The sequence below is a fragment of the Pogoniulus pusillus genome, chromosome 4, assembly GCF_015220805.1.
Source record: "Pogoniulus pusillus isolate bPogPus1 chromosome 4, bPogPus1.pri, whole genome shotgun sequence".
In the NCBI taxonomy this organism is placed as follows: Eukaryota; Metazoa; Chordata; class Aves; order Piciformes; family Lybiidae; genus Pogoniulus; species Pogoniulus pusillus.
In genome coordinates this window covers 17,596,090-17,623,565 of record NC_087267.1, presented here as the reverse complement: position 1 = coordinate 17,623,565, position 27,476 = coordinate 17,596,090, and the positions used below count along the sequence as shown (strand labels likewise).

At 47.1% G+C, this 27,476-nt stretch overlaps 2 protein-coding genes across 2 annotated transcripts; one reads left to right on the top strand and one right to left on the bottom strand.

The window, feature by feature from the left end:
* The first annotated feature begins 702 nt into the window (after nt 1-702).
* Nucleotides 703-21,742, top strand: MRPS35 (mitochondrial ribosomal protein S35). Its single transcript, XM_064142285.1, has 8 exons — nt 703-867; nt 1,632-1,675; nt 2,142-2,309; nt 3,537-3,597; nt 12,690-12,829; nt 14,540-14,649; nt 16,257-16,326; nt 21,246-21,742. Exons 1-8 carry the CDS (start codon nt 738-740, stop codon nt 21,522-21,524), a joined length of 1,002 nt encoding a protein of 333 aa, XP_063998355.1. The 5' UTR covers nt 703-737; the 3' UTR covers nt 21,525-21,742.
* A 607-nt stretch (nt 21,743-22,349) lies between these two features.
* On the bottom strand, nt 22,350-27,149 carry MANSC4 (MANSC domain containing 4). Its single transcript, XM_064142904.1, has 3 exons — nt 26,770-27,149; nt 25,119-25,253; nt 22,350-24,221 (listed from the first exon to the last, which is right to left on the bottom strand). The coding sequence occupies exons 1-3, from the start codon at nt 26,987-26,989 to the stop codon at nt 23,548-23,550; spliced, it is 1,029 nt and encodes a 342-aa protein (XP_063998974.1). The 5' UTR covers nt 26,990-27,149; the 3' UTR covers nt 22,350-23,547.
* Between the last annotated feature and the right edge of the window lie 327 nt (nt 27,150-27,476).

Here is a 27,476-nt window from a genome sequence, read left to right as displayed (position 1 = left end):
TACGGACCCATAGGTGCTGGAAGCACATCTCAAGGCCAAAGTATCACAGTATCACAGTATCATCAGGGTTGGAAGAGACCTCACAGATCATCAAGTCCAACCCTTTACCACAGAGCTCAAGGCTAGACCATGGCACCAAGTGCCACGTCCAATCCTGCCTTGAACAGCCCCAGGGACGGCAACTCCACCACCTCCCCGGGCAGCCCATTCCAGTGTCCAATGACTCTCTCAGTGAAGAACTTTCTCCTCACCTCCAGCCTAAATTTCCCCTGGCGCAGCCTGAGGCTGTGTCCTCTTGTTCTGGTGCTGGCCACCTGAGAGAAGAGAGCAACCTCCTCCTGGCCACAACCACCCTTCAGGTAGCTGTAGACAGCAGTAAGGTCACCCCTGAGCCTCCTCTTCTCCAGGCTAAACAATCCCAGCTCCCTCAGCCTCCCCTCGTAGGGCTGTGCTCGAGGCCTCTCACCAGCCTTGTCGCCCTTCTCTGGACACGCTCAAGCATCTCCGACACCCTCCTTTCCTCTCTCACCTTCCTTGCATGGGCAGGAAGACCACTTTGGGGATTTCTCCCTACTCGGGGCACCTCAGCCAGCTGCGCGCTTCGACTCTCCCCGTTCCCGCCTCCGTGAGGGCGAGGCACTGCAACGCTTCGCCTTTGCGACTGGCTTGGCCCGGGCGGGCTCCCGTCCGGGGGCGAGGCGGTTTGTGGGCGGGGCTGTGCGCGGCGAGCGGCGGCAATGGCGCTGTGCCGGGCGGCGGAGCGGGCCGGGCGGGCCTGCGCGGCCCTGCTGCCCCGCAGCTGCGGCAGCAGCGGAGCGTATTCCACCGCGCCTGCCCTGAGCAGCAGAGCAGGCCAGCAGAGGGAAGGTGAGAGCGGCCCGGGCGGCCCTGCGGTGGTAGTGGTCGGGGTGCAGCTGCCCGGGGAGCTCTGGCCTGTGGCCTCCCCTTCGTTCTGCAGGCGGCTCTGAGTTGTTTGGTTTGCAGGTGTTTGCGGGGAGCTTTTGTTAACGTGTTTCTGGGAAGGCCCCAGGCGAAATGGCTTTTAAACAGTTTTTATCTTAGGTTTCAGATAATACAGCGCTACAGGCTGGGGACAGAGTGGCTGAGAGCAAGCAGGCAGAAAGGGACCTGGGGGTGCTGGGAGATAGTAGCTGAAGATGAGGCAGCAGTGTGCCCAGGTGGCCAAGAGAGCCAATGGCATCCTGGCCTGGATCAGGAAGAGTGTGGCCAGCAGGACAAGGGAGGTTATTTTTGGCCTGTACTCAGCACTGCTCAGGCTGCACCTTGAGTGTCCAGTTCTGAGCCCCTCAACTCAGGACTGTACCTCCGTCCCTGGAGGTGCTCATGAAAAGCCTGGATGAGGCACTTAGTGCCATGGTCTAGTTGACTGGACAGGGCTGGGTCCTAGGTTGGACTGGATGATCTTGGAGGTCTCTTCTGACCTGGTTGATTCTGTGATTCTGCATGAACAATCTGCAGTATGTGTCTGACCTTCCTCTGTTTGCCTGCGAGCATTGGAAGCCTTCCTGTGCATTGCCTTTGCCCGAGGCCAAAACGTGTGTGGGATTCTGCTGGGTGTTCTCACACAGCCATACTACAGTCTGCAGTAAAAGTATTTCTTTTCCTTTCAGCTTCACTGAGGAGAAGGGGCAGGACATCACAGGTTGTAAGACCAGTAAGTACTGAAACTGTACAGGTATTTGAAGCAGGTTTATAAGCTTAGCAGTTTGTAGAGGAATTTGTTCTGCAGTCGGAACCTGGTGAAATAGTCCACTGGGACTATTCCAGAAGCAGCACCTCACTTCTTTAGTTGTGGAATAGTTTGGGTTGGAAGGGACCTTTAGGTGTCATCCAGCCCAATCGCCTGCGTGCAGCAGGGACATCTGCAACTACAGCCGCTTGCTCGGAGCTGCAGGCAGTCTGGCTTGGGATGGGCACAGGGATGGTGATTTAGCACAATGCAACAAGATGCTAAGTTCTTCTTTCTCAGCATCTCTGAAATCAGATGCACTTGCAGATTGGGAAGGGGCAGATACACACTTTGGGAGGGAGCTGAGGGAATTTCTTTCTGAGATAACTTGTGTTTTGTCTCACCAAGCAGCTATATCTCACTTCAAACTTGTGTTATTTTCCGTGTTTAGCACTTAGCTCCCAGAACTGAGAAGATGGCTGTTGATCAGGACTGGAGCAGTGTTTATCCCACTGCAGCTGTGTTTAAGCCTGCCTCTGTGCCGCTCCCAATTCGAATGGGTTACCCTGTGAAGAGAGGAGTACCTCCACCAAAAGAGGGCAACTTAGAGCTTATGAAGGTGAGACACAGGCCATTGGCGTGTGATTACTTCAAAAATCATTATTCATAGAATTACACAACGGTCGGGCTTGGAAAGCACCTCAAGAGAGCATCCACTCCAACTCCCCTTGCCAGGGCAGGATCACTCAGGGCAGGTCACATAGGGACACATCGGGCAGATTTTGAAAGTCTCCAGAGAAGAAGAACAAAGTCACTCCTCAGGCTTCTCTTCTCCAAGCTAAAGAGCCCCAGGTCCCTCAGCCTGTCCTCACAGGGAGATGTCCCACTGCCTTCAGCATTTTTGTGGCTCTGCTGGACTCTCTCAATCAGTTCCCTGAGGGGCCCAGAACTAGACACAGCATTCCAAATGTGATTCATTAAGACTTGACTATTTTGACTGGAACATTTGTATTGGATACTGTTTGGAGTTGTTAAATAGGATGAAGCTCTGTTGAATTCCTAAACTAAATGGTAAATACAAATGTGAGTAACAACTCGTAGAATAATGAAGGCTGGAAAAGACTGTTGAGATCATCAAGTCCTACCATGACCACCGAACTATATCCTGAAGTACCACAAATGAACCCCATCAGGAAATTATTTTTTTTAGGATTGCTATGCCTGTGACGTGTCCAGAGAAGGGCGACGAGGCTGGTGAGAGGCCTTGAGCACAGCCCTACGAGGAGAGGCTGAGGGAGCTGGGGTTGTTTAGCCTGGAGAAGAGGAGGCTCAGGGGTGACCTTATTGCTGTCTACAACTACCTGAGGGGAGATTGTAGCCAGGAGGAGGTTGCTCTCTTCTCTCAGGCAGCCAGCACCAGAACAAGAGGACACAGCCTCAAGCTACACCAAGGGAGATTTAGGCTCGAGGTGAGGAGAAAGTTCTTCACTGAGAGAGTCATTGGACACTGGAATGGGCTGCCTGGGGAGGTGGTGGAGTCGCCGTCCCTGGGGCTGTTCAAGGCAGGATTGGACGTGGCACTTGGTGCCATGGTCTAGCCTTGAGCTCTGTGGTAAAGGGTTGGACTTGATGATCTGTGAGGTCTCTTCCAACCTTGGTGGTACTGTGACTTTTGTAGTGGGGCTAACTTAAACCTTTTGCTAAATGAAGCTTGAGAAGAGTCTTAACTGAGTATTTGAAGTGCTGGACTACCTTAACAAACGTTAAGTGTAACCATATTTCAGTGGTGCTGTTTTGTTTATGAACAACAAAAAGCTATTATTAACTCTTGATATGTCTGTTTCAGATTCCCAATTTCTTGCATCTTACTCCTCCTGCAATTAAGAAACACTGTGCAGCTCTTAGAGGTGAGAATTTGTTTGGCTTCATCAGTTTTTTTTCACTCTTTACATGTTTCTGAAAACCATTGTTGTGGAGTTTTAAGCTAATGCAAAATGTGACCCTGTGTGGTGAAGTAACAGCTTGAGACTTGGTCTGCTTCTGAAGATGCTTCTTTGTCAAGCTGTGGCCAGTACGGTGTGCTTGCTTGCTGCTGCATTGAGTCATATAGGCGCCAAGTCGATATGTGGTAGGAGGTTTGCAGCACACCAGTAAGGCTTTCATTTTACCTTTCCATTATGCCCTGCTTGTACTTGGAGAGAAGGTAAAGACTACTCAGGAGGAACAGGAGATTTTTGCCTGACCTCAATAGAGGCAAGAAAGAAGATGTAGGGAGCTGTAGGTCAGTCAGCCTCACCTCCTTGCCTGGAAAGTGGTGAAGCAAACATTCTTGGAAGTCATTTCAAGCATGCAAAGAGCTGTTCTACAATAGTGTGAGTGATAGTGGAAAGCACAATCTCAGCAGGTCTGCTATAATAATGAGTTGGGAACAGAGCTGCCCTTCAGAAGCACTTCAATAGGGAGTTGAAAATTGGCTGGAAGGTCCTGGATCTGAAATGGAATAAGCCATACATAGTAGAGGCACATGGTCAGGGGCAAACAGCTCCAAAGTTCTGCAGGAAAGGCCAGCATGGAGCCTGGTGGGCATTGCCTGAGTTGAGGCAATCCCAAGCACAAATACAGTCTGGGCAGTGAGTGGCTGGAGAGCAGCCCTGAGGAGAGGGACCTGGGGGGTGCTGGTGGATGAGAAGTTCAACATGAGCCAGCAGTGTGCACTTGCAGCCTGGAGGGCCAACCAGAGCCTGGGCTGCATCAGGAGAAGTGTGGCCAGCAGGGCCAGGGAGGTGATTCTCCCCCTCTTCTCCACTGTGGTGAGACCCCACCTAGAGTACTGCCTCTAGTTCTGGAGCCCCTATTACAAGAGAGATGTGGAGATGCTGGAGCGTGTCCAGAAAAGGGCCACGAGGATGATCAGAGAGCTGGAGCAGCTCTTCTGTGATGACAGACTGAAAGAGTTGGGGCTGTTCAGTCTGGAGAAGAGGAGGCTCTGAGGTGACCTTACTGTGGCCTTCCAGTATCTGACGGGGGCCTACAAAAAAGCTGGGGAGGGACTTTTCAGGCCATCAGGGAGTGACAGGACTAGAGGGAATGGAGCAAAGCTGGGGGTAAGGAGATTCAGGCTGGACGTGAGGAGGAAGTTGTTGAGCAGGAGAGTGGTGAGAGGCTGGACTGGGTTGCCCAGGGAGGTGGTTGAGGCCCCATGCCTGGAGGTGTTTAAGGCCAGGCTGGATGAGGCTGTAGCCAGCCTGATCTAGGGTAGGGGGGTTAGAACTAGATGATCCTTGTGGTCCCTTCCAACTCCAAATGATACTATGATTCTGTGATGGTTTGGGGGTTACCCCGCCCCTCCCACACTTTGTATTTGCCCCAGCTAACTCAGACGGACCCTGGGAATATAGATGAAGCAATTTATTTACAGCTAGCAGAATTTACAAGCAGCTATTTACAATATATACAGTTATATACAGAAATATACAAAGGATAAACGATATGAAAGCACAACTCCCCTCCCAGAAACCTGAGTCCCCAGGAGGGGCTCTCAAACCACCCCAACACCTCCCCCCGGCCCTCTCAACCTTACCCCAGTTCTCAGGAAGAAAAGAGGTGCAGCCAAGAGGTTAGGGAGCAAGGTTAGTAGGAGCAGGGTTAATGAGATGTGACCAGGTCTAAGGCAAAAGAAAGAGTGAGAAACAAAATGGAGAATGTTTTCTTCTTCTTCCCAGAGTTCTCAGCGTGACTGTGAGAGAAGTAGACACAATTGTTTTTCATTTCACTGCCCGTTATCTAGTTCTGTTACCAAAACATTCTAGCTTGCTTCAAACTAGCACAATCCACCCCTGTCTACTTCGCTCAGAGTATCGCTGAGAATTTTCCAATCTAATCTAAACCAATATTTACACTAAAACAATATATACAAGTTCAGTTCACACTTCAATCAGATGTAGGTGATTCAAAAGCTCAGAACAGGGACTCCCAGGTGACGTTGGGTTCGTGCTCACGTACTGTAGATTCTATCGTAGATTCTCTCAATGTTGGGCGCCGATGCTACCTAGAACAGAAAACTCTTAACAGCTTGAATTTAAACTCTCTCAGCTAAGGTTAGATTTCTCTGTGGAATACACTGGATTTCACCATTCTCCTGCATTACCCAGTATGTATGACCAGGACCTTCAGCAGAAACCACCCCTCGGACAGGTTTCCCTTCACCCGAAGGAGAAAATACCCAAACAGTTTTCCCTAACAGATTCTTTTCACGTACAACAGGAACTTTATCACCGTCTACTGTTTGGACCAAATCCGATTGTGCAGGTCCTGCTCTGTTTACTGAACCTCTACTATTTACCAACCAGGTAGCTTCTGCTAAATGTTTGTCCCAGTTTTTCAGAGTTCCACCCCCCATGGCTTTTAGGGTGGTTTTCAGCAAACCGTTGTAGCGTTCAATCTTCCCTGAAGCTGGTGCATAGTAGGGTATGTGATAGATCCATTCAATACCATGCTCTTTGGCCCAGTTTTTCACTAGATTGTTCTTGAAATGAGTACCATTGTCTGACTCAATTCTCTCTGGAGTTCCATGTCTCCACAAGATCTGTCTCTCCAAACCAACAATGGTGTTACGTGCAGTAGCATGTGGAACTGGATAGGTTTCCAACCATCCAGTGCTGGCTTCTACCATCGTCAGCACATACTGCTTGCCAGAACGAGATCGAGGCAAAGTGATGTAGTCAATCTGCCAGGCTTCACCACACTTGTACTTTGACCATCTATCCCCATACCATAAGGGCTTGATTCGCTTAGCCTGCTTAATAGCAGCACAAATGTCACAGTCATAGATGACTTGGGTGATAGCATCCATGGACAAGTCAATTGACCTATCACGAGCCCATCGGTATGTTCCATCTCTGCCTTGATGTCCGGACGAATCATGGGCCCACCGAGCTAAGAACAGTTCACCTCGGTGTTTCCAATCAAGGTCAATGTCAAGTTCAGAGTTGGTATCAACTTGAGCAATCTTAGCAGCTTGGTCTGCCTTCTGGTTGTGTTGATGTTCCTCAGTGGCTCTGCCCTTAGGCATGTGTGCATCTACGTGCCGCACCTTCACTGGAATTTTCTCCAGCCGTGCATCAATGTCCTGCCATAGATCAGCACACCAAATAGGCTTTCCTTTCCTCTGCCAACCATTCTTCTTCCAGTCCTTTAGCCAACCCCATAGAGCATTGGCTACCATCCACGAGTCGGTGTAGAGGTAAAGGATAGGCCAACTTTCACGTTCAGCCACATCAAGAGCAAGTTGAACAGCTTTTACCTCAGCGAACTGACTGGATTCTCCTTCGCCATCTTTCGTTTCGGTAACTCTTCTGGTTGGACTCCAAACCGCTGACTTCCATCTTCGCTTGTTCCCAACAAGACGACAGGAACCATCTGTGAACAAAGCATAGTTCTTTTCCTGATCAGAGAGATCACCATAGGGAGGAGCTTCCTCAGCACGAGTTATTTTCTCCTCCGGAGGTTTGGAACAGTCTGTGCCTTCCGGCCAGTTGGTGATCACCTCCACCAGACCAGGTCGGTCAAGATTACCCATTCGTGCTCGTTGGGTTATCAAAGCCATCCATTTAGACCAGGTTGCATCTGTGGCATGATGCGGTGATGAACCTTTGCCCTTGAACATCCAGTTAAGAACTGGCAGTCTAGGAGCTAAAAGCAATTGTGACTCAGTTCCAATCACTTCAGAAGCTGCTTTCACTCCCTCATAGGCTGCTAGAATCTCTTTCTCAGTTGCAGTGTAATTTGTCTCTGAACCTCTGTAACAACGTCCCCAGAAACCAAGTGGACGACCACGTGTCTCATTTGGAGCTCTCTGCCAAAGACTCCAAGTTGGACCATTTTCACTGGCAGCCGTGTACAGAATGTTTTTAATGTCCGGACCAGATCTCACAGGTCCCAGGCCCACTGCATGGACTACTTCTCGCTTAATCTGATCAAAGGCTGCTTGTTGTTCAGGTCCCCACTCGAAATTGTTTCTCTTACGAGTCACATCATGCAGAGGTTTGACAATCTGACTGAAACCAGGAATGTGTAGTCTCCAAAATCCCACCACACCAAGAAAAGAAAGTGTGTCCTTCTTACTGGTGGGAACAGCCATGGTAGAGACTTTGTTGATCACATCCTGAGGAATGTAACGGCGACCATCCTGCCACCGCACTCCCAGAAACTGAATTTCTTTGGCAGGTCCTTTGACCTTGTCTCTCTTAATGGCAAAACCTGCTTGCAACAGAATGTCAATGATTTTGTTACCTTTCTCGAAGACTTCCTCAGCAGTTTGGCCCCACACAATGATGTCGTCGATGTACTGGATGTGCTCTGGAGCTTTACCTTTCTCCAGTGCATTGTGGATGACTGAGTGACAGATGGTTGAGCTGTGTTTCCACCCCTGAGGCAAACGGTTGAACTGATACTGGATTCCTCTCCAGGTGAATGCAAACTGAGGTCTGCACTCCTTTGCTATGGGAATAGAGAAGAAAGCATTAGCAATGTCTATGGTTGCATACCACTTAGCCTCCTTCGATTCCAGCTCGTACTGGAGTTCCAGCATGTCTGGCACAGCTGCACTCATGGGTGGCGTCACCTCGTTGAGGGCACGAAAGTCAACTGTCAGTCTCCAGTCGCCCGTAGGTTTGCGCACAGGCCAGATGGGACTGTTGAAAGGTGAATGAGCTTTCTCGATGACAGCCTGATCCTCCAATTGACGAATCAGCTGATGAATGGGCAACAAAGAGTCACGGTTAGTTCTGTACTGCCTATGATGAACAGTTTGAGTTGCAATTGGCACTTCCAGGTCCTCTATGTCATGATGTCCCACAACTGCAGATTCATCAGAAAGTTCAGGTCTAATGGACAATTTCAATTTATCATCCTCAATCTCTACAGATGCTATTCCAAAAGCCCATTTATGACCCTTAGGATCTTTGAAACAACCTTGTCTCAAAAAGTCAATTCCCAGAATGCAAGGCGCATCAGGACCAGTTACAATAGTATGTGTCTTCCACTCTTTACCAGTTAAACTGATCTCAGCCTGTATCTTAGTTAACTCTTGAGATCCACCAGTGATTCCAAAGATAGAAATGGACTCTGTCCCTTTGCAATTAGATGGCAATAAAGTACACTGAGCACCTGTGTCAACTAAAGCCCTGTATTTCCGAACTCTTGAACTGCCAGGCCACCTAATGAATACATTCCAATAGATTCGGTTCTCTCCACTATCCCTTTCCTCCTCCTGGCTGGAGGCAGGGCACCCCTAATGCTGAACATGGCATGTAGGGTGTACACAGTGATTAGTGTTGTTGCGAGAGAAATTGCAACTGTTGGAACAATTGCAGTTGCTCTCAGGAGCTGAAGAAGTGACAGCTACTTTTCTGGCATTGCTGCCTCTGTTTCTGCCACTCTGCAGATCCCTGACCCTCTTTGAAAGAGCTGAAGTAGGTTTACCATCCCATTTGTTCATGTTCTCACCGTATGTGTCACGCAGAAGTATCCACAGTGACGCACGTGATTGCTGCTGTCTGGGTGAAATTTGTCTCCTCCTGGGCTGGAATTGCCTTGCAGGAGGTGGGCGTCTGTTCCTGACCGCAGAAACATGCACCCATTCAGATGATGCAGGAACAGTATCCTTTACCAGATTGGTAATGTTTTTGAGATCCTCCTTCAGTTCTTTCATGCTCTCTTTAATGCCATCTCTAATACCATCTTTAAGCTCTGTAGTCATAGTCTTTATGGCACAGATTATACCAGAATGGGACAAGCTGTCCTCAATCTGCCTGAGCTGATCAGTGAATTCACCAACAGTGAAAGATCTTCCATTATCACTCCTTGCTAGAAACTTGCTGGCCAAGATGTTAGCATAGGATGAAGGAGCAAGCTTAATAAGCTTCTTCATGAGACCTGTTCCCAAAGGAATATCGTCAGGCTCATGAGTGCCATGATCTCCATAAAGCACTTCCTTCACAGCAAACTCCTTCAGAAGCTTAATTCCCTGCTCAACGGTGTTCCACTTCTTGGCAGCCCATGGCAAATCATCTCGGGAAGGATATCTCATAGCCACAGCCAACAGAAGGCGTGTCCACAAGCTAACCCTACCAAGAGGACTTGCCAGGTGTTTGTCCACTCCACTCTCCTTAGTGAGTGGTCCCAGCTGCTTGGCAGACTTGTCTCCTACCTGCAGAGCATTGGCACCAATACCACGGCATCTCACTAGCCAGCTTAAGATTGGCTCACCTGATTCCCTTGTGTATTCCTTCCTAACTTCCCTGACCTCTCTGAGTGGATCCTTGGAGCCTTGGATGTCATCTTCCTCCTCTTCCTCCTGTTGTTCTGGTGGTGCCGGGCCTAACACAATCTTCCTCATAGCATTCCTAAACTCATTGGAACCATCCTCTCTCTTGGCAGCTAACCTCACAGCACTCCTCTCACTTGAGTATTGTTGTCTCAGCACATCTACAAGGTCTCGCAGACTAACTGCCTCCTCTTCCTCCTCTTGCTGCTGATCACCAGAGGTCCCCTGTCTTACATCCTCCTGCGAACCACTCTTTGTCTTAGCTTTTGCCTTAGCAGGTGCCAGAAGGGCCTGAGCAGCAACAGACTTGGATGTGTCTGCTGGAGGGTTTGAATCTTTAGGAGTCAGACCTGAAGGGTTTGAATCCTTAGGGGTCTGACCTGGAGCATTTGAATTATTGGAGGTCTGACTTGGAGCATTTGTATCCTTAGGGGTCTGACCTGGAGCTTGTGAGTTCAAATCTGCCTTGCTTTTAACAGGAGGATTTTGGTTCTGGTCTGCTGGCTGGGGGTTTGAATTGGATGAGCTGGTGTCATTAGGATTTGGACTGACTGGGCTAGCGTTACCAGCATTAGCATTAGCATTAGTGGGATTATTTGCCTGTCCTCCTGGGATGCCTGCCAATCCTGCCATGTTTTGATTGTTGCTAGGAACATTCTGATTTTGGGTACCTGCCTGTCCTCCTGAGGCTCCTGCTAAACTCTGCGGCTTGTTTTGGTTATCCTTATCATTGTTTACGTTATTGGCGGGAACACTGGCTGTGTTCCCAGCACTTGGAGAAGGAGGGGCAGAGGCTGGCAAGGGGGAAGCCGATAACTGTGTTCCCTTGTTTTGCTGTGAAAGAGACTGCTTCTGAGACACAGAATTTTTCCTAACTCTTACAGAAGCTGGTTTTGAATTTTTCACCAATAATGCCAAAATTAATATGAATATTAAAATCATGAGGCAAATATTAAAAATTGTGAGAAGAAAAACAGTTTTACAAGAGCATGTACCTAAACAAACAGTTGGAATTCCTGTCTTAGGCTGAATAACTCTCATTAGAGCCATATTTAAAGCAGAATTTCCATTGATTGTCACATTATTGACCAGAGCTCCTGTAATGTCCTTGGTAATATTCTCAGAGATATTAAAACCAGCATAACCAAGAATAAAATCACCCCAGCTCCAGAACATATCTGAAACCTTAGCTTTAGCCTTATTATAAGCCAGATCAATAAAATAAGCAACAATTTGACCTTTTAACCAACTAAATGCCAAGAAAACAAAACCAGACCAGAGCAATGCACCAACCAAATACAATAGCTGCTTGATTAGCTTCATCTTAATTCCCAGAGCTAATTTCCACTCACTGAAATATCTAGCCCCACGTTGGGAAAGCCAATTAAAAAATGTGATGGTTTGGGGGTTACCCCGCCCCTCCCACACTTTGTATTTGCCCCAGCTAACTCAGACGGACCCTGGGAATATAGATGAAGCAATTTATTTACAGCTAGCAGAATTTACAAGCAGCTATTTACAATATATACAGTTATATACAGAAATATACAAAGGATAAACGATATGAAAGCACAACTCCCCTCCCAGAAACCTGAGTCCCCAGGAGGGGCTCTCAAACCACCCCAACACCTCCCCCCGGCCCTCTCAACCTTACCCCAGTTCTCAGGAAGAAAAGAGGTGCAGCCAAGAGGTTAGGGAGCAAGGTTAGTAGGAGCAGGGTTAATGAGATGTGACCAGGTCTAAGGCAAAAGAAAGAGTGAGAAACAAAATGGAGAATGTTTTCTTCTTCTTCCCAGAGTTCTCAGCGTGACTGTGAGAGAAGTAGACACAATTGTTTTTCATTTCACTGCCCGTTATCTAGTTCTGTTACCAAAACATTCTAGCTTGCTTCAAACTAGCACAGATTCATTTGAAGGCTGTGGATGCAGGCTGAAGGCAGTGTACCGTTGCGTCGGAGAAGGGCACCACATGCGGACCTGGAGGAAGCAGAGCATGGCCAGGAAGGGCACTCTCTTACCTCTCAGCATTGCATCCAGTCTGGACAAAGAAGAAAGATGTGGATTTGCTAGAGGAGGGCCACACAGATGACCAGAGGGCTGGAACACCTCTCCTGTGAACAAACACTAAGAAAGTTGGGGTTGTTCAGCCTGGAGCAGGTGGCTCCAGGGAGACCTTACTGTTACTTATAGGGGCTTATAATACCAGGCCTTGTAGGGACAGCACAAAGGGCAATGGTTTTAAACTGGAAGAGAGTAGATACTCAGATCAGGCCTAATGAAGACATCTGTTGTGATGAAGGTGGGAAAGCTTGGACAGGCAAGCTGTAGATATCCCATCACTGAATGTATTCAGGGTCAGGTTGGATGGGGCTTTGAGCAACCAGGTGTAAAAGGTGTCCCTGCCCATGGCAAAGTAGTTGGATTAGATATCTCTGAAGGTCCCTTCCAAACCTATTTACAGTACTACTTGGCAACTGTGAGATTGCATCTCGGGTGCTGCATTCTATTTTGGGACACCTGGTACAAAGGTTGCTACAAAGGTTATTCTACCTATTGCAGCAAGAGGCCCTGCTCTTACCTAAATGAGTGTGTGATCTAGAAACAGCACTTTAAAAAAGATGAACCCAAATAACCCAACAAATATGACTTGGGATGTTTTTCCTTTGTTCTGCAGACTTCTGCACTGAATGGCCAAGTGCTCTGGACAGCGATGAGAAATGTGAGCAGCATTTTCCCATTGAAATTGAAACAGTGGATTATGTTTCTGCAGGGACATCTATTCGTAACCCCAAAGCCAGAGTGGTGACTTTAAGAGTAAGCAGCAGTTTTGGTAAACAGCCTTTGTTTCAAAAATCCAGATAGCTGGGTTTCAAAATGTGTAATCACCTGACACAAGCTCCTAAAGACGAAGCAAGTGTGAAATCAAAGTGGTGGTTCTGTGTGCTGGTCACAGCAGTTGGTGTCACGCAGCAGTCTGATGATTGTCAAGTCAGTCCTTAGCTGTGCAGTAGGTGAGGCTGAGCCAGGAAGTGAAGGATGAGTTAGGTCAGTGTGGGCCATATCTAGGTCCAGACTGTACTCATTTAGGGCTTATGGGAATATTCTAATAAGAGAAATTAGATTAGGTTGTAAAAGAATGATAATGATAAATAATTAATTATATCGCTCATTGGTTTGCTAAAAGGTATAAAAAGCTGAAGTATAAACAGTTCTTTCTTCTTTGCTCTGGGGCAATGGATCTCTTTGCTTCCCTCTCTCATCTCTTCCACTATCCTTGGCTGACTAGATAACATAAGCCATGCTGGTTTTCTGTCTGGGGAGAAAGACAGGGTTGTGTGGGTCCCTTCTGGACTTTGGGGGGGAAATTGCAGTTTCTGTGCTTCCAAATTGTACATAATTGTAAATGCATGTAAATATATTGTGTATGTAGGCTTACAAATTTAGCTTTGCTATAAATGTAGTTTTATCTTGCTTCCAAGCTGTTTGAGCTGGTCTGATAAATTTCATTTGTGGGGAGAAGTTCTCAACCCACTATACAGATGTAGCTGGGCTGTGGCTCAGGCATAGCCAGAGAAGTGAGTCTTAGGTGCAGCTTCTTAGTAAAAGTGAGCCAGACCCAACCTGTCTTGACCTTTGTTCAGTAAACACTGATTGAAGGCTGTGTGGCTGCACTGTGTGGAAGGACACTGTGTGTGAAGTAGTGTTGAGCACAAGCTGAGCAACCCTTAGAAAGGAATTCTGTGTTCCTAATGGGTTTGGGAAGTGTGGTGCCTTCAAAGGTCGTTGTTGATGGGTGTATTAAGTCATACTAGGTAGAGAGCTCTGTTCTTGCAATTCAGCCATTGTTTTAAAGGCTGGTTGCACCTAACAGGTCTGATAGGATTAGACTTGACAAAATGGGAGTTGGGGAACAAAGGCAGGCGAGGTCCTGCTCTCACCAGTATTCTAAGCATGCATAGTAAACGAGCATGCAGCTCTTAAAAAGGAGGTCTTGCATATAACCTATGGAGTGATGAATGGTAGGAGATGTTCTGGCTTTGCTGGGACAGATGGCAGACTGTTAGCAGTTATGAGTCAACTAGAACAGCTGACTTGAATTGGCTACAGGTGTGTCCCATGGACATCACACAGTATAAAGGAGGAAGTTTGTTCAAAAGGGAGCCTCCTGTTTTGGCTTCCTACCTTACTTCTCACCCCTCTTTTCACCTCGTTCCTGCTGCCTTCCAGGTTAGGGTGAGTGCTGGACTTTGGACTAAGCATGGCCCTCTAGTCCCCTAATCATCCTTGTAGCCCTCTGCTGGACCTTCTCCAGCAGATCCCTGTCCCTCTCCCTCTTAAACTGGGGAGCCCAAAACTGAACACAGTATTTCTGGCACTGTGTGTCAGAAGTACTGTACAATGCATCCCTAAGAGCTGTTCTTTTCATTCTTGATAAGAGATCTGCCTGACTACCACCAAGTACTTTCAGAATGCAGAGACTGGCTTTGTCCAGGTAACTAAAGGTATTTTCTTTTGTATTTGAAGGTTAAACTTTCTAACCTGAATTTGGACGAGCATGCAAGGAAGAAGCTGGTTAAGCTGGTGGGAGAGCGGTACTGTGCGGACACAGATGTGCTCACCATCACAACAGACAGGTACCCTTGCAAGAAGGAAAAGCTGGCTAGCAGTGCTCAGAGGGTAGAAAGGGCTGGGTATCTTCCAGTCCTCTCTCTCATTGTCTTGGTGAATTGCTGCATTTTTCAGAGTAAAATGATTCAAACATTCCAGTACTCCTCTTATTAACAGCAAAAATTCTACTGCACAAATCACTTCAGGTTGAATCTAATCTATGGAAAGTATTGCTAGATACTGAAGCTCTTAGTTTCTGAGTCTCAAGTGTTATTTTGAAGTCATGATTCCCAGTGAAAAAGCCCACGGTTTCTCTTAGTTTTAACAGTGATTGAGGTGTTTCAAGCAAGAAAAATGACATAGGTTAGCAGGGATTTCTCTGTTTTAATTTTTCTGTCTGTAAGCAAATCCCTAAGTGCCTGTAGTTCAGAAGACACTACTGTGGTGAATTCTGAAGCCTTTAAGAGGTGCTCCAGGAGTACACTCAGTCATAGCTACCTTCAGCACTAGGAAAAAGATATCCTTGGCAGTTGTTCCTGTTTGCATGTTTTTGTTTGAGTTCTTTTTCCCCTGTCCAGTTCTCCAATAGTGTTGTTTAATTTTACATACAATAAATAGGAAATGGATAGAATTGTGCTGCTCTTTTTGGACTGGACTTGGAAATCTGTGTGGCTTCCTGGCATCACTTGTACCATAAACAGTTTAATATTCCCTTTTGTGGCTAAAACATCAGGATAGCTGAAAGGAGCTTACCCTGTGACCATCTGTGAATGGTCTCATGCTGTGTTCCAGAAGAAACTGTTATGTGCCTGTTGCTGTTTCACTTCAGTAGCTTCTAAGGGCCAAGCTCTGAGCAGCAGCTGCTTTGTTGATACAGACTTTTTTCCAGGCTGTTGTTTAGATTACTCTTCACTCTGAAAGAAATCAGAACCAGCAAGCTTGAGTCCTTACTGAACTTTATTTGCTAGAATAATCATCATCTGCAGTCACTCACATGAGTGTTGTTTAGAGAGTCTCAGATGTAATCTTGCACAAGGCAGTTTGTCCTGCATCAAAAAGGAGGCCACGTGAAGAGGTGTGAGTTTTTGGGTGATCATCTTGAGTTAAAGAGTAACAACATCAAATTCTCAGCAGGAGGCTTTGAGGACTAGCCTGAAGGAAAACACTGCATTTGCAAACTGTCTTTTTCCAACACATTCTGCTGGTGGTCCTGTTTTGACTTGGGAAGAAAAGCTTAAGCCAACACAGCTCTTGATCATTGTCTCCCATTCTGAACTGTACTTCCTGGCTGCTGTCACCAGCAATCCTCCTTCCTTCACATCTGGAGGAAAAAGATCAGCTGGGTTTAAGGGAGTTGGATTCCACTTTGCAGATCTGCAGGAGACATCTTTTGCCCTCTGTGACAAATAGTTGCATTTTGTGTGTGTTCCTGCTGATGTTCCTTCTTCCATGTTTTAACACTTGTGCCTTCATGCTGTTGCTCTTGACTCTGTCACCCAGCAATGTGTGGATCAAACACTCCCCTCAGATGCCCTGCATTACCAGTTAGCAATTCTGCCTGGGAGTGTCTGGTTCCAAAGTGTATTCCAGTGGCTGCATTTCAAACAGGCTGTCTCTGTTTGTGAATTTTCAGATGTCCACTGAGAAGACAGAACTACGACTATAGCATTCACCTCCTCACAGTTCTGTACCATGAGTCTTGGGTAAGCACTTGTAAATAACTCACTCTTTCTAATGCACTCGCTCATAACTGGTAGGTTCTGCCTCAACACAAGGGGGAACTTCTTTACTGTAAGGGTCACAGAGCACTGGAACAGGCTCCCCACGGAGGTTGTGGAGTCTTTCAAGGCCTGGAGTCTTTCAAGGCCTGTCTGGATGTGTTCTTCTGTGTTAGTATTGTCCTCCTCCAGCAGGGGGGTTAGACTCAATGGTCCCTTTGGGTCCCTTCCAACCCCTAACATCCTGTGATCCTATTAACTTATGAGAAGGTGCCATGACTCTGCAGCTTACATTATGGCAGATTCCTTTCCTCTGCTACCTCACTTGTCTGCAACTCTGACACAGGCCTCTAACCAGTAAGGTGTCTTTAGATCACACATCTTTTACAGTGAATTCTTCAGATTGTCTCCTATGGGTTTTGGTTCCTTGTGTCTTGCCCTCGATTTTACATTCACTTTTTACAGGCAAAAAAGGGTTAGCAGTCTGAAATGAAAACCTAGAGTTATATTTTTGATAACTTAATTTTGTTTTAACTATAATATGTTACTAGTCACGTAGCCTAGAGAGGCAAAGACTCTGGAGGTACCTTAGAGCTGTCTTCCAATATCTGAAGGGATCCCTCAGGAAGGCTACAGAAGGACTTTTCACGAGTGTGTCCAGTAACAGGACAAGGGGGAATGGTTTGAACCTGAGGGAGAGTAGGTTTAGATTGGATCTTAGGAAGTTCTTCAATGTGAGGGTGATGAGGGTCTGGAATAGGCTGCCCAGGGAGGTTGAGTCTAGCAGCTGAGTTTAATTGAGAGGTGTCCATGCCCATGGTGGTGAGAATAGAGGAGAGGACCTCTGATCTCCACCTCAGCACTTTACAATGACATCATAAAATCAAATTAAATTCAGCTCATATTAACATCTTCTAGGATAAGCTTAATGCAGGTTTCAGGTGCTCTGTACGTGGATATTTTCCTCCCCAGCAGCACAGCATAGCATTGCATTGCAAATCAGAACTGCCTGGCAGATCACTTTGCAGCAGTAAGCAATGACAAGAGAGCCAGATGCTGCTCTCTTCATCAGCTGCAAACCTTTGCTCTTGCATTACTGAGTGACAGGAGGAGAGAGCTATCCGATAGTGCTCCAGCAGTGTTCAGAGTGTGTTTAATATGCACAATTCCCTCGCCCTTTTATGTCCTTTCATCTTCCATGTTAATATTTGATGAGTTCATCAATCAATTGTATTTGTCTTTGATTTCCATGAAAAATTAATAGTCTCCTGAGACAGGTTTTTTGTGCTTCATGTGACCTGTTGTGTTGTGTGGTTGGTTTGGTGTTTTTCCATCATAGGTGGCAATGCCTTTTAATAACTTGCTGGAAAGCTTCTTTGGCTCTACCTACTGCGGGCCAGAAGCAAACCATGCATGGGAAGGGATGAACACAGGCCTTTGCAGACAGCAACATCAATCCAAGCAGAGCAGGGCCATGCTTTTCATGCATATGTGTGGTGGAATTCAGTGAAAGGATGAGGGCAGTGTTCTGTTCTTGCTAGGTGAAGGCTGGTTGCATGGGAATATTGCCCCCAGTCCTGAAAACTGCCCAGTATCTCTCAGTGGATAAGGAAAGAGCAACTGATGGCATCTACTTGGAGTCGTGTGAAGTGTATGGTACTGTCCTGCATGGCATCCTGGTCACCTAAGTGGAACATTATGGACCTGAGGGGTGGCCGCTGGCTGGCCACACTCAGAGTTTGGAGTCTGTGGCTCAATGTCCAAATGAAGACCAGTGACAAGTGTAGTTTTTCAGGAGTTGGTACTGGGACCAGGGCTGTTTGACATCTTTGTCAGTGACATGGGCAGTGGAATTGAGGCACCCTCAGCGAGTTTGTGGGTGACACCAAGCTGTGTGGTCTAGCTGACACCTGAGCTGGGGCTAGTGTAAGGGTGAAGGTGCCCAGAGAGGTTGTGGAGTCTCCTCTGGAGACTCTGGAGGTTGTTTTGGTGGTGGCCAGAGAGGTTGTGGAGTCTCCTCTGGAGACTTTCAAAACCCACCTGGCTGTGTTCCTGTGTGACCTGCCCTGAGTGATCCTGCTCTGGCAGGGCAGTTGGCCTGGATGATCTCTGGAGGTCCCTTCCAACCCCTACCACTCTGTCATTCTATGATACTTTTTGAATGCTGGAGTGTCTTTCTCAAACCTGGACGTTTTTATGGTGTAAGTTTGCTGCCCTCAAGTGGTTAAAAAAGACGGCAACTGAGTTCTTCACATTTGGTTTGGGGTAGTAATTTGTCATTAAAAAGTGAAGTTCTGTCACGAGTTCAGAGCAAGAAGAAGGAGCAAGTGCAGCAGGAAGTTAATTTTCCAATAAGGAAAAACTTTCATTGCCATTATAATGGGGAGGAATCTAAAAAGGATGGAGTGAGGAGGGAATGACTTTTGGCTCTTTTAAACAAATCAAGACTACAAAAAGATGCAACAGCTTTTCTTGCTCCAGTTCCACATTTTTGACATACACAAATACAGAATGACAGGGAGTGCAGGATGCTGTTCTTTGTGACACAGCCAAGGTCTTGAAAGGATAGTGGAAAGTTGCCCTTGCATTTTCTGGTCTCCAGTATATTTCCTTAAGGCACAGTAAGAGTAATGTCAGAATAATGCTATGCACACTCCTGAACTCTGTTGCTTGTTCTGGTACTGTAGTGATGGGTGTCTGACAAAAAATAAACCTGTTAAAATAAACCAGAGGGAATATACAAGTGGAAAGTGACTACTGAATAAGTAGTCAAAGGTTCTTCTGAGTTGCATCTCTTTGCATTGTGCCTGAACTGCAGATGTTAATAGTATTTGAAAGGACAGGGAAGTTGAAGCAGAAAGTCAAAAGCCTGCAGAGTGGGCAGCTGGTGACACTAGAGCCATAACTAAAACTCATCTGTGAACCCCGGAGCTGCGTAGTTTGAATGAATTTGAGCAGATGACCTCCCATTGCTTTTGCATCCCTTTGTGAGCAGAACATTGAGCTGCAAGGCACTGGCAGCTTAGTTAATGGTTTGTGTGTCACAACTGGGGATAACCCTGAAAGTCATTCCATGAATTCTAAGTGAGACTGCAAGGCTTGTAATGTTGCCACCACACTGAGTCCCTGGGTGCATGCTTTCCTGGGGTACTTCTGCACAACAAAACACAATTCCAGGTTCTCTTTTCTTGCAGTGCATCTGGTTGGAAAAGTATTTTGAGTTTCCTTCAATACAGTTTGCAAAACTCTATGTTCAGTTTCCTGCTTGTGCTCTATGTCTGAACATGTACAGCAGGAGAACTTCACTTGGAGCTGTGGCCACCAGCACTGCAGCAGTGGGTGCTGGCTTCTTGTAGCAGGGCTAGGAAATGGACTCTGAAATTTTCCTCCATCTCTCCCTGCCTCGCTCTCCCCTTGAACTGAGATCTCATTTTAAACCCGTTTTGACAAACCCATTCAGTTGAGTGCAGGATTCCTCAGAAGAAACTGAGTTTCTCTGGCCTGCTTTGGCATCTTGCTCTGCATTGCTCACAAGAGATAAGGAAATCTTAATCTATTTATCAGCCTGCATCTCCAAAATGCATGAAGTTCATGTGTGCAGAGAAGGGTTTGCCGAGAAGATAAGTAAAATAACTGTAGTTAGTTCTTGTCTTGGCTGTAACTTAAAGGTGTTTAGAAGCCTCACAGTGGTCTTTTGTTTGAACTTCAAAGGTGAGTTTGGTCCAGGAAGTGACTGGGAGCAATACCCATATTGCATTACTCTTGAGAAACTCTACCCCTGTGAGAGAAGCTTTGGCTTGGAAATGTTTTGAGAGTGTAGGTGGGGGGGAAAGTGTGTCTTGGACAGGCATTATGCAGCTAAACAAGAGGTGTAGAACAAGGTGATGTTAATTTAAGACTCTGTGACTCTCCATATTGACTTGCAGTATTTGTCAGATGCACAAAGAACACTTCCTGTACCTGCTTGTTCCACTATTTCAGCCATGCAGGCTGCAGGATGGCTTTTTCTGTTCTTGCCCTCCAGAAGTTGAATGAGGCTCTTTTACTTCTGTCCAGGTTTTAATGTCAGGTCATGTGAGCCTTTGAGCAGTGTTCATCACTGTTTCTGACTGAACATTTGGTCTGAGGTTTAGAAAACAAGAGATTTTATTTCCCAGGTGCAGGGTGCAGCATTTGTTGAAGTGTTTTTAAATGCAAATAGCCCAAGAACACAGAGTTGTAGGGGAAAAATAGTCTTGAGCCTTAATTAAAGGTTAGTAAATGTCATGGTTTGACTGCAGCAATCTTTTAGTAGTGGATAGAATTCCAGTCTGGCTGAAGCTGGAGAGTATCTTAGAGCTCATCTCCTCCAGCCTCTCCACCGTGGGCAGGGACAGCTCTCAACTAGACTCAGCCTATCAAGGACTGATCCAACCCGGCCTTCAGCACTCCCAGGAAGGAGGCAGCCACAACCTCCCTGGGCAGCCTATTCCAGAGTCTCCCCACCCTCACACTTTCTCCTTAAGATTCAGTCTAACCCTGCTCTCCCTCAGCTTCAAACCATTCCCACTTGTTCTGTCTCTAGACACCCTCATGAGAAGTCTGCAGCCTTCCTGAAGGATCCCTTCAAGTATTGGAAGGCAGCTTCAAGGTCCCCTGAGTCTTCTCTCGGCTGAATACTTTAAAGAAACAAATGACAACCCACTCTTGCTGGCCCATGGGCATCCTTCTGTCCACTAGGAGCCCCAGATCCCTTTCCTATACACTGCTCTCCAGCAGGTCAGCACCAGCTGTGGTCTGTGTGGTTGTTGTTTTCCTGCTGCAAGACTCTACCCTTGTTGCAAGACTCTGCATTTGGTTTTTTGACATTATTATTTGACTTTTCCAGTCTTGAGGAGTTTTTAAGACTGTGTACTGTCTTTCAGAAAACTGAGATGTGGGAGAGTGAGAAGTCTGAGGAAGACATGGAAGAGTATGTCTGGGAAAACAGCTGCTCGCAGAGAAACGCCTTGGCTACGCTGCTGCGGATAAAAGCCTCAGAGAACCTCAGTGCTGTCACTGAGGAAGAGCTGCTTGCATCTGAGGTGGTCAAGAACTACAGAAATTCTGTGATTGCACTTAAAAATGAAGGTGAAACAGAAAGTAACGTGTCTCAGTACAAGGAATCTGTGAAGAAACTGCTGAACATCCAAGCAGTGCCGTGACAGCAGAGCCTGCAGCTACACCTGAATACTGCAGGAGTGGCCAACAGCTGTCAGCATTGCTGTGTGATGTGGAGAGTTACAACCTCAGCCAAGGACAGCAGAGTGGAGGCTGCACATTGCAGTGCTACTCCATTTTGTCCTCACTGCTGGATTTTCTTGGTAACAGCATGTTCCAGCCCATCGGTTTTACCCTTTGAATAAAAGTATGCTTTGAGTTACCTTGGTGACCTGTGCTTGCTTAGCTTGGGAGCTCCTGCTCAAGGGCATTGAGTGCTCATGTGCCTTCTTTTCATAGAATCCCTGAGGCTGGAAAAGACATTTAAGATCATTGAGTCCAGCCATAGCCCAGCTACCCTAACCACTGAACCATCTCCTGAAGCATCACAGCTACAGCTTCTTGAACACCCCCAGGGATGGTGACTTCACCACCTAAGTGGCCTGTTGCAACCCCTCACCACTCTCTCACTAAAGAAGCTTTTCCTCACATGCCACCTAAACCTCCCCAGGCACACCGCATAGCCGTTTCCTCTTGTCCTGTTGCTGGTTACTTGGCCGAAGAGACCACTACCAGCCTCCCTCCAGCCTCCTCACAGGTAGCTGTAGCAAGCAATAAGATCTCCCCTCAGCCTTCTCTTTAGATTGAACAACCCCAGCTCCCTCAGCTGCTCCTCATATGATGCCCTCCAAACCCCTCACCAGCCTTACTGCTCACCTTAGAGAGGTCTTTTCCTCAGAAACCAACCTGTTCAGCTGTGCTTCATTGTATGTGTGGCCTCACAACTTCTGAGTATTGCATGAATCTTACTGGTTTTCAGGTATTGTTCTGGCACAGAGCCATGCAAGTCAGCTTTATTGTTTCCTTCTGTAACATCTACACTTGTCTGGCTATGGAAATTTCTTAGGGCAAGTGAAGAAAGGGAGAAACTCTGAGACATCAACAAGTTTGTTAAAAGAGGAAGGACAATCCTGGTTGCTGCTGAAGAGGTTTGCTTTAATAAGGTAAAGCAGGGAAATCCCTTGCTACTTTTTTAATTTCTAGGCAGGAGGAGCACTTTTATGAGGAGGTTTTACAGGATGAGGAAAAAAGCAAAAGCAAAATTTTCTTAGCTAACTTAGAGCTTTCAAAACGTCTTGTGTAGCCCTGTGCAAAACAGGTTAAATGACAGAGTCTTGGTTTAAAGGTTAGTAGTGTCAGTGATAAATGTGAGTAAGCAAGGCAAAGCAGACAACACAGCCCAAACAAGTCACAGGATAGTTTGTGACCTGCATTTGTGTTAGCCAGTAACAAGAGAGTTGTCAATGCCTTGGAGAGAACCAACTACAAAAGCGGCTGACCTCTGGAGGTGGTTGTGGAGGGGCTTGGAAAACACTTAAAGTGGTCATCATTGGAAGAGTGAAGTGAGGGAGTGGGACCTAAAGACTGATCAGATGCTTGTGTTCAGCTAAATCAGTATTTCTGGGGACTTGGGTGCTTCTTGGTGTTGCCCTTTGAAGAGTAAAGAGTGCTGGCTAAGTTGTTTTGCCTCAGTATTGGGGATAAATGGGGAAAGAAACAAACTAGACAGTTCTTAGAGAAGAATGAGGCAATTAAAGGACGGTTAGAGAATGACTCTATGATGCTATAAAAATAGGTACAGGACATGAAACCTTGGTCTCACTGATTACAGTTGGTTTTCTTGGGTTAGTTCAAAGACAGGAGAGGATGGGTACAGTTGCAGTGATTTAGCTCTCTTAAGGTAGGGAGAGGGTGAACTGTTGGTTAGGCATTGGTCTGGGTGAGGCGATGCACTGACATGTGCCTGAACCCCTCTGAGCATGCAGTAGAAGCTATGTATGATGTGTGCTGTGTCTGAGTGTGTGCTTCATGCCTTAAAGAGACAGCAGAATTGCATTCCATATGTTGAGAACTAAAATGACAACCAAGAGGTTCTGAAACCACCAGGTTCTGTAAAGCAAAGAGCTGGTGCAGACAAGTCATGTGGAAGTTGTGTTCGTTGCAGAAGGATGGTGAGCACCCCACACCTCACCAGCTGCCCCTGGCAGTGCTGTATTTCATGAATTGACTCAAGGTGGTTCTTTTTCTCCACATGGGCTTGTACTGCCCTTTCCTGCTGCTGCAATGCCCTGCTGTAAAAGCAACAGTGCAGCAGCAGAGGAAGATGACAGAACAGCAAAGCACAACAGGAATCAGCCAGACCCCCAAGGCTGCAGGCTCCCAGGGAGATGCCTGGTTATTCAAGGTGTAATTCCTGCTGTTGTAGCCTTTAGTTTCATTGGAGTGCTGCTTGCTGCTGTTGAGGCCAGGAGGAGTGGGCATGGGGGACAACACCTTGGCAGATCTGGGTATCAAAGTTGAGTGCAGAGTTTTGTCTGAGCTGCTGCTTTCTGAAGCTGTGCTCATCCTCTTAGCAAAAGTATCATCTGTTGGAAGAGTTTCTGCCATGGAGTGAGTAGGAACTGCAGGGGCTGTGGCTCTCAGGCCAGTGCTGGAGGCTTGTGCATTGGCTGGCAAGCTGTAGCTACTGACAGAAGATGGAGCTTGGATCAAAAGAGAACTGGAGGTGGTGTTGCGATGCTGGCACCTCTCCTGCTTGGTGGCTTTTGTGCTGTTCTGCCTTTCATGTTCACTGGGTGAAAGATGAAGATTGGCCTCTGAGGATGCCAGTTTCCCAAAAAGGAGCAGATCTGGATCAGTCCCTGTTAAAGCATAACCAGGGTCAGGTTCTGTGATCAAAGCTCCTCTGTACACCCACACCAGGAGCATATGGAGACAAGGACAGGGCTAGGAGCCCTGGTAACACCCATCAGCATCTTCTGGACTGGGCTGTCACTGCCTAGGGTTAGGGGACAGCTTATGGGATGCAAACTCAGTGCACTTTGGGATTGCACAGGACTTGTTATGGGATGCGAAGGGAAGGAACCAAAGGGGAGGAAAGGGAGGAATCCTGACTGCTGGGGAGCAAGGGAGACCCAGCAAGTTGTATTTGTGTGACAGTCTTAATCAGCTTAAGGGAGGGCTGCACCCTCAAGGGCTTGTACATTATAGTAACAGCAACAGGGGTCCAGACTGATCAGACTGGTGTCAGAGCCTAGGTGCAGAGGTGACTGGCATTGTACCTAGCTGTGCCTACAGATTTCCACCATCAGATCTCCACCCTTTGCAGCCAGAAAAGGCAGGAAGAGGCTCTTGGTGCTGTCTGTAATACCTGTGTGCCTGGCTACCTCTACACATGGTGTATGGAAGTGTCCTCTCTACGCAGGTGCCTAATGTGCCTTGCAGCTGCTTGGCTCTGGAGACATGAAGTAGTGTCAGCCTTGCCTCTCTCTGTCTCAGATCTGAGGGGACACTTCCTCCAAACTCAGTGCTGATGAGATGCTTGGAGTATCAATCTTGGGAGCAGGCCTTGTCATGTACTGCATGGTGGTGGGAAGGGAGAAGTACTCTCAGAAGCAGGTACACTCATGACACAGGGAAAACTGGGGTTCAGGATTGCATGTTACTGCAGATCTAGCAGCAACTGACCCAGTGTCATTACCAGGTTTTCTGCAGCTGCTGGGTTTCAGCCTTTCTTCATGAAATGCTTTCTTACTTACCTGTGGTGATGTTGTACAGAACCACATTGATCCTAGTCTTTAGGATGCAGCTCTCCAGTGCTGGGCAGGATACGTGCAGGCAGTTCATGCTCTCATGAATGGCTCCATGGTAGAACACTGCGAGATTGCAGGAAGCTGCAATGCAGAAAGAACAAAGCTGAGCTCACCAGCAGGGTGACCTCTGCATGGTGCACGTGGTTATGGGGTTGAACACCACATCATTAATACGAGGCCACAAAGATGATCCAAGGGCTGGAGCACCTCTGCTATGAGGACAGGCTGAGGGAGTTGGGGTTGCTCAGCCTGGAGAAGAGATAACTAGAGCAGGACCTTAGAGCTGCCTGCCAGTACCTGAAGGGATCCTCCAGGAAGGCTGCAGAGGGACTTCTCCTGAGGGTGTCTAGAGACAGGACAAGGGGGAATGGTTTGAAGCTGAGGGAGAGCAGAGTTAGACTGGATCTGAGGAAAAAGTTCTTCAGTGTGAGGGTGGTGAGACTCTGGAATAGGCTGCACAGGGAGGCTGTGGCTGCCTCCTGGCTGGGAGTGTTGAAGGCCAGGCTGGATGAGGCCTTGAGCATTCGAGTCCAGTTGAGAGGTGTCCCTGCCCCTGGTGTGGAGGCTGAAGCAGATGAGCTCTGAGGTTCCTCCCAACCTAAGCCGCTCTAGGATTGTGTGAAATGCAGGCAGTTGCTCTTTCCCCACAGTCTTTAAGACAGAAGTGAACTCTTTCCAGGAGTGCTGCTGGCATTTATATCAGTTATGTCAAAGTCATATTTTTGCTTGTAATTCACAATTTGATCAAAACATAGATTTAGTGTTTTTAGTAACTGGTACCTCACTTTTATCCTCCATATCCAAACCTCTTTTTGTTATTTTTATTCTGAATAACTGCAGTTATTTACTGCTGTAACTTTGTTGCTCATGTTAGTCACAGAATCCTAGAATGGTTCAGGCTGGAAAGAATTTCAGAGCTCATCTACTCCAATCTCTCCACCATGAGCAGGGAGACCTCTCAACTAGACTTGGCTTTTCAATGCCTCATTCAACCTGGCCTTCAACATCCCCAAGGAGGAGGCAGCCACAACCTCCCTGGGCAACCTGTTCCAGAGTGCTACTACCCTTCTACTGAAGAACTTCATCTGGATTGCAGCAGAAACATGGAGTGACAGCAGAACAAGAGAGTGCTCTCTGCAAGAAAAGGAAGATTTCAGAGAAGGACAGATTGTTCCTTCCCCCTGCCCCCTCATCATGTCCCACTGTAGTACCCTCCTCCATGAGGGAATCAGTGTTTCTAATCTTTCTCTACAGGAACAGATACTGGTGGGTACTGGAGAGTTACTGTTGGAATGCTGGCATTGCCCACAAGCTTTGTCACAGATCTGAAATTTCAAAGCAGACCCCAAGGTTTTCTTGTGTTTCTGGAGTAGTCTTCTAACAAATTCAGATGCTCAAATTCTTTTCTATGGGGCCGAGGGTAAGTGGACATTCACAGCATGCCTCTGCTTTCCTGCCTCAGATACACACTCAGATCCTTCCTCTATTCTTTTTCATTACTTCCTCTTCAAATAAAGGAATGTTTGTACCAAAAAACACCCACAGTGCTGTCCTGTAAATGTTCACGTGTGCCATCAGCTCGGTAGTACCCACTCACCATTGCTCAAGAGGCAGCAGGTTCTGCTGCACTGCTGGGGTGAGACTTCTGCATAAATTTTCAGCACTTGGGCTCCCCTCTTCTGTGACTCCTGCAGGTCAATCAGGAGCCCTGGGAAGCGTCGGATCCAGCAGTCCTTGTAGAAGGTTGTGGGTGAGCAGAGAGCTTCTGACTTCACAGCCAAGGCCAGAAGTAGCATTGCTGCCACCAGCAGAACCATGCCTTCTGTGTAAGGGGCTCTTTCTCTTCCAGGGATGCACTGAAGTTTGGGACAGTATTTTAGGAGACAATATCTTGAGTGGTGAGGCTACAACCAGTTGTGCTAGGGACGGGAGCCAGGGGATGCTTTTCCCACACAGTTCCCATTGTGCAGTTTGGGCAGCTGCTGGAAGGAAGCAACCATTTTATGATCCACATAAGGTAATGATAATTATTACTGTTTTCTACTTAATTATTTGGAGACAGGTCTTGAGAGACAAAAGGCAAAGACTGTTTCTAGTCATTCAAAGAACTTCTGTCCACAGTCCCAAGTTTGTGTCTTTTGTCCTTCTCTGACCAAACCAGGCAGAGAGCCTTAACATAGACTCCAAGAATCACTCAGGTTGGAAGGAACCTCAAAGCTCATCTCCTCTAACCTCCACACCATGGGCAGGGACACCTCTCAACTAGACTCAGCTTATCAAGAACTCATCCAACCTGGCCTTCAA